The 6,964-nt window shown below is 58.7% G+C and overlaps 1 protein-coding gene across 1 annotated transcript in view; it reads right to left on the minus strand.

The window, feature by feature from the left end:
- Nucleotides 1–712: 712 nt before the first annotated feature.
- The window catches only part of FSCN1 (fascin actin-bundling protein 1), a 12,843-nt gene continuing 6,591 nt past the window's right edge, over nucleotides 713–6,964 (minus strand). The window contains exons 2-5 of the mRNA XM_007447078.1: nucleotides 2,011–2,167; nucleotides 1,794–1,915; nucleotides 1,381–1,548; nucleotides 713–915 (exon numbers count right to left, since the gene is read on the minus strand). Of these exons, the coding sequence (XP_007447140.1) occupies nucleotides 713–915; nucleotides 1,381–1,548; nucleotides 1,794–1,915; nucleotides 2,011–2,167 (650 nt within the window). The remainder of the gene's footprint in view (nucleotides 916–1,380; nucleotides 1,549–1,793; nucleotides 1,916–2,010; nucleotides 2,168–6,964) is intronic.

Below are 6,964 nucleotides of genomic sequence, written 5' to 3' on the forward strand. Positions count from 1 at the left end.
GACCACTCATGGCTACAACCAGGCTTGCCTGGGGCTCCTCCAGCAATAACATTTCACTGAAAAAAAAAGTTACAGATTTGGTCATTTTCTGCTTCCAGTCAGGCCAGAGTGAAAGAAAAGAGACAGGAGCAGGACTCCCGGACCACAGCAGGATGTGTGCAGTGGCCAGGCCCGGGCGGCCACCAAACCAGGCCTGCTCCACTCACAGGGGCCTGGAGCCAGCCCCGTCCTGTCCACCAGCTGTCCTCCTGACAACACAGGGATGGCGCCCCAGGGGGGCCACCAACAGGCCTGGGGCAAGAGCTTGGCTCCCAGGAAATGGGGGAGGGGGGGGTTCAGGAGGGGACAGGAGATTCCAGTTACACACCCCGCCACTCCCAGGAGCTCGGGAAGGCCTCCCAGCCCCCCACTCGTCCTCGGCCTCTTCAGGGAAATAAGGCTCAGAGTTGTCTGAGGTCAGAAGAAAGAAGTTCCAGCCTTGCCCAGGGCAGAGAAGAGAGGGCAGAGGGATGTGAAATCCCTCCAAGGACCAGGTCACAGCCTCTGACCTGCCCAGGGGAGGCCACGTGGGACAACAGGTGAGGGCACCATTTGCTCTGGGTTTCCAGTTTGAAAGGCAAGGGGCTCGCCACCCACAGCAGAGCCCACCTGGAGAAGAGAGTTAGCAGGGCGGGTTGGGCAGGGTGGGGAGGGGGATGCCGGCGGCGGGGCCTTAGTACTCCCACAGCGTGGTGGGGTCGATGGTGTCAGCGCAGGCCTTCAGGACACCCGCATGGTCCCCCTTCAGGTAGTGCCCGCCCACCTTGATGGCCACCTTGTTGTAGTCACAGAACTCGAAGAAGAATTCCACAGGGCTGTCGCTGCTGCTGGTGACGGAGGAGTCGTTGCCCACCATCCAGTACTTGCCTGTGGAGTCTGGAGCAGGGGCAAGGGGAGGCCCCGTCAGGCCCTGCCTGGGCTCTGCTCCCCACCCTCCAGTCACGGCTTCCAGAACAGGGGTGGGGTCTGTTACATCCACCCAAGCCTCCGGCCCATGCTGGACTGGAGTCCCTTCCCCCGCCTCCCACCAGAATTTTGGTCCCATAACTCGTGTGTGACCCCTCCCCTGCCCAGCCTTTCCAGAATCCCGTCTCCCTCTCTAGCTCTATCTAGGGTGGGCCGGACATCTCCCTCCTGTACAGACAAGAGGGGAAGGGGCTATCCCCCCCCCAGCCTAGAGCCTCTGGTGTCCAGATGGGGCCTGGCCCAAGCCACATCACAGGGTGGCCAAGCCGAGCCCCAAAGCCAGGCTCAAGTGGGGCAGGGGTTTGCCCTCTGTGTCCAACATTGGCCCCCTGAGCCCAGGGGGCCCTACCCGGCACTGCCCACAGGAGAACCTGCCTTTGATGTTGTAGGCGCCGTCTCTGAACTCCAGCTGGAAGACGTCGTAGTTGGAGCGGTTGGCGTCCAGGGTGCCTGTGACCTTGCGGCAGCCAATGAAGCCATGCTCCCCACGGAACACGATGATGGGGCGGTTGATCAGCTTCATGAGGAAGAGCTCCGAGTCCCCTGTCCCAGGAGGTGGAAAAGAAGTGAGCCTCATGGGGTTGGGGGTGGACACCCAGGGTGTGGCTCAGAGAGAGAGCGGGAGTCTGGGGTCACACAGCATGCCAGCCCTAAGGTGAGGCAGGGTGGTGCCAGTTTGGGAGGATGCCCAGCACAGGGCAGGCTTCGGGTGGGGTTCGTAAGTGACCATGGCATACAGTTAGACCCTCCAGGGAACAAGGGCTTGAGGTACGCCCCCAGGTGGCTACCTGCTGTCTCCACCGAGGCAGCCAGCTGGCCATTCTTCTTGGCCGTCACAAACTTGCCATTGGACGCGCGCAGTATGATCCTCCGATCACGCCACTCAATGTCAAAGTAGCAGCTGGCATCCCTGGGGGTGGCGGGACAGGGTCAGGCGAGGCCGCCCCACAGGAAGGCCAGCCTGGGCGAGCGCGGGCAGTGACAGGCGGGCAGCGGGGCACTCACTTGGTGGAGGCAGTGGACTGCACACCCCCGGTGGCCGTCAGCGTCCAGTACTTGCCCGAGTGGGTGCGGAAGGCGCACTTTTTGGTGTCGCGGTCGATCTCCAGCTGGAAAGTCTCTTGGTCGGTCTCTTCGTCCTGATTGGCCGACAGGTCCATACCTGCTGGGAGAGCCTCCAGCTAGTACAGGGACCCCCATGCTCCCCCAGTGCTGGCTGACCCTCAGCCCTGCCCGCACACACCAACACAGCGGGGGGCTGCTGAGACCCCACGGTGCGGCTCAGACCCCTCGGCCTTCACATCAGAGGGCGGAACCCAGGATCCCAGGCAGGACAAGTCAAGGGCCAAGGCCGACTAGGTCCATTTACACATCACGTTCTCTGACTACAGAAGTAATACCTTCCAACAAACCAAATGCAAAAAGATATTGTAAAAAAAAAAAAAAAAAAAGACATTGTAGAACCAACTGGGAGACTCTCAACATGGTCCAGGATTAGAGAGTGTGGATTAATTATTGTTAATCACGTTGTCATTATGTAAGAAAATGGCCTTGTTTTTTAGAGATACACACAAACATTTTGAGATGAAATGCCCTGATGTCAGGGATTTGCATTAAGTACAACCAGAAGCAATGAATAAAGGAACAGGGAGCTAGTGTGGCAGAATATTGCAGCTGGGGGAATCGGTATATGGTAGTAGTTCATGATATCCTTCCTGCTTCCGTATACGTGTCAAGAGAGTCATAGCACACGTTCCCTTCAGGGAATTTAGAAAACTCATAAAAGCGAATTCACACACATCCCCATGCCCACCACACCCCCAGAACGCCACCGTGAACGGCGGGTGACCACACACTCCTAACCTTTTCCCCGTGCGCTCACATATGCATTTTCTTGACCTTCAAGTGCATGCAGGCTACAGACCTCGATTTGCAAATGATCTGCCTAACACCTTTACACGTTTCCATGTCCCTAAATTGTCTGTGAAGGGGGTGGCTTCCAGGGTCTTGCTCCCACAAGCTGCAGCCATGTCGTTTTGCACATCCGTATGGACCCCTCCAGATAAAACCTGAAGTGGGATCTTTCGTCCCAACGAGTTCACATCCCCAAGCGCCATGGATCCTAAGAGCCTCAGCAGCAGGGTGAGTTGGGCCTTGAGGCCTTTATGAAGCCAGGATCAGTGGCGGGCGGCAGGTGTCCTTTTAGATGAGATGAGGCTGGCGGGTGGCAGAGGCTGGCGGGTGGCAGAGCCTGGGGTCTGAGCACCCCCAGGCCCTCCCAGGACCCATTCTTAGTTCTCCAGCCACCACCCAGAGGGCCTGAAAGGTGTCAGCCCCATGCTAACCAGGTCTCGTGTCCCATGTCAGCGCCACCCCATCACAAAGGAGAATGAGGCAGAGAGGTGGTGCCCTTGCCCAAGGTCACCCAGAGAGAAAGCTAGGGGTCCAGGGCTCTCGGGAGGAGAGATGGGCAAACTCAGGCCTCCTGCCATGCCCTCTCCCCCAACCCTCCCTCCCCTCTGTGGACTGGTGGATGTGGCCTCCACGGGTCACTCTGAAGCAAACCCTCACAACGCTTGGGCTTGACCCTCCAGGCCCCCTGGGTCCCCTTAGCCACAGTGTCAGGGATCTGCTGACTACTGAGGACCTGGGGGTAGAGGTGAGCTCGATCCCCCATCACGCCCCAGTGAAGCACAGGGTGAGGATCAGCAGGGGCCAGGCCTTCTGGGTGCCCGAGCCACCCAGAGGACGACCATCCTCAAGGCCACACCCAGGAGCACAATGTGGGGCTGGGCTCCATCCCTGCTCAGACCTCGCATGGCACCACCTGCCCAACACGTGGCAGGCCGGCTGACGAGAAGGAAAGAACAGACGAGGAGGAGCCCCACCGGGCACACCTCAGCAGCAGAAAAGACAGACAGGGCTCCCCAGAAAGAGGGGCAAAGGGGGCAGGGAAGGGCCCCGAATGGCAGTCAGATCTCTAGCACTGACCAGCCTACCTGACATAACAGAGGCTTGCCAGTGAACAAGGCGCTCACCAGCCTGCCCGAGGACAAACACAGCAAGTGCAGGGGCTCCTTTTCAATGAGGCTTTGGTTCCTGAGAGCTTAGCCAGCCCTGCGCTCCTGTGGACAACCATGGGCTTGACTCCTCCCAGCAATTCCAGAGTTATTTCGAGGAACAAAGGGAGGCTCTGCAGCGGCGGGTACCTCCTCAGGGCCGCACAACCACCACCACCTGCTCAGCCACTCAGACCCCATCCCGCCTGGGTGTGTCCAGTCCTGGAACTGGTTTGATAAACAGGCCTAGGCCAGCCCGCAAGGTATGCAAAGCCGGGGCCAGGCGCCCTTGAGTGCCTCCCCCCACACAGCCTCAGTTTCCCTCTCTGCCTGTCAAAAGGGCCCGGTCTGAGATGGAAAGGATTTAGCAGCCCAGTGCCAAGTAGACACAGGGTCTTCCGCCAGCGATAGGAAGGGGTGGGAAGAGTATCCCCTCCCCATTATAGTGGGGTACCTCCTGGCTCCAAGGCCCTGCCCAGATGGGAAGGTCCCCACTTGGAGTAGGGCCTTGGAGTCTCTAATTAGAGCTCAGTTACTATGGGAACAGGGTTTTCTTCGGGATTTTTCTTTCCATCAACAGCAGCACAAAAAACCTGAGTCACAGGCCCACAGGAGCCCTGAGGAGGCAGGAGATGCGGGGGCTCAACAGAGCCCATGGGCACGTCCCCCCGACCCGCTCCAGAGAGCACAACTGAGACACCGGGCCCCAGCATGTCCCCCCACATCATGGCTTTCCCCATCTCGAGCCTCTGAGCCATCCTGTACAGTGGCTTGGAGGGGGCAACCCCTCCCTGCCAACACACCCCATGGTCCCCATCCCCCTCAGCCTTAGCAGTCCACATATTCCCCTGGCTTGTTCAAATCAGGCACTCCCCACCACCCCCATTCAGTTTAAGGGAGGGGGCCCAGAAGTATCTGTGGCCTCACCTCACCTCCCCTCTTCCCAGTCAGCTCTTGCCACTACCTGACCACTTTAAATCCCTACTCCATCCTTACACAAGCTGTTCCCTGGGCCTGAAATGCCCTGCCTCATCAGGAGAACTCTTACACATCCTGCAAAGCCCAGCTTGACCAGCCCTTTCTCAGCCAGCCAGCCTCACCTTTGAGCAGCTGGGACTGGGCACTTCCTGAGCATGGAGTCCCCAGGGCACAGCTGGCCAGATGCAAAGAGGCTGTGAGACCAGGTGGGAAATGTGGTGAGGCTCTGCCCAGGGTCTGGCTGGAGCCCAGGGCAGGTGAGGCTCCAAAGTAGCATGAGTACTGCTCACTCAGTGGCCCTGCCATCCTCCATCCCTGCCCAAGCCATGTCCTCACCTGTGTGGTCACAGCTACAGCACTTCCCAGGACCTGGGATAGACACGTGCCATCTGCCTTGTCACATCAGCTCTTGGGACCCCCACTCCTTGTGGCTGATCCTGCCTCTAATGTAGGATGTGATGGCCTCCTCCCAGAAATACAGCCTGGCCGAAAAGAATGTGCCCAGGGCAGCCCTGGGCGAGCCCTTTACAAATGGGGAAACTGAGGCCAGAGAGCAGGCTGCAGCTTCAGCAGGGAGCACCCCACCCCCACCAGGCCCGGCCTGTGTAGGCCTACGGGGATGATGATTCACTTCCCCCAGCCAGCTAAACCCAGGATGCTCCTCCTTCCTGGCTGGCGTTTCCCAGCATGTGTCGGAAGCACAGCTGAAGCCTCCTTGCCACGCAGGCCTGTCCAAAATGGCCTCTGCAGACACACACACCCCAAGCCCATGCCAGCTCCAGGTCCTCTGGTCATCCTCCACCCCACAAAGAAGACCCGAGGTCAGCCAACATCAGAACAAGATGAGGACCCCAAAATCTGAGGCCAATGTAGCTCCAATATTTGCTCCCAAAGCTCCCTTCCCTTTAAACGCACAGATGAGCCAGCATCTCCCCTGGTGCAATTTCCGTCTCCTCCTGCCCCATCAGCTTGAATCACACCATGACACCACCAACGAGCTTTACTAGAAAGGAGAGGGCACCTGCCCAGGCTCACCAGTGCCTGCCAAAAACACCCCCAGGATCTCTCTGTTCCTTTCTGGCACCAAGGGCTAGGGCCAGGGCCACCCGTTCCTGCCACACCTTCCCCAGGGCAGGTGCTAGATGCAGCCCAGCAAGCATGGAGCATGCCTGCATTGATGAGCACCCAACCTAGGTCCTGTGGCCCTGCCGGCTGTTCCAGTCCCATCTACCAACCTCACAAGCTTCTCTTCAGCCACACTGGGCTTTCTGCTCCTTCCTGCCTTGGGGCCTTTGCACAAGCTGTTCCCTGTACCTGCAACACTGTTCCACACACCTGATACATGCTACCTTCTATTCATCCTCAGGTCAGGTCAAGTGTCCTCCTCAGAAAGGGACCTCCCCCATCTAATCTGAGACCCTCATGTACTTCCTGAAGCCCCAGACCTTTGCTTGACACCTCTGGGATGTTGCTCATGTCCCAATGAGAACATTGGGCCCAGCAGGGAAGGATCCAGGAGATGCCCATGTGCTCACCACTCAGGCCTCAGCATGTCTCACTTGGTAGGGGCTCAGTGTTTGCTGAATAGGTGGGGAGTCCTGCCCCACCTCGTACTGTGTGAGACTGGAAAGGGGAGGACCTGTGCCCCAGATGCTGGGAGGCATCAGGGAGTCCAGATAAGAGCTCATTCTGGAGTCAAACCCAGTTCTTTCATGCTGCTTACTTGCTGTGTGATCTTGGGCACATGGCTTCTCCTCTCTGGGCCTAAACCTGCCCATCTGTAGGATGGAGGAAATACCACCCACTTCAATCAGCACACTCGGGTAGGAAACTGCCACCGGGCTGCAACCTCCTTGGCAGAGCTGGGTCAGGAGGGTGGCCGTCAGAAGGAAGTGTGGGGGGGGGGGGGGGGGGGGGGGGGG

Source organism: Lipotes vexillifer, unplaced genomic scaffold (assembly GCF_000442215.2).
Source record: "Lipotes vexillifer unplaced genomic scaffold, Lipotes_vexillifer_v1.1 scaffold625, whole genome shotgun sequence".
In the NCBI taxonomy this organism is placed as follows: Eukaryota; Metazoa; Chordata; class Mammalia; order Artiodactyla; family Lipotidae; genus Lipotes; species Lipotes vexillifer.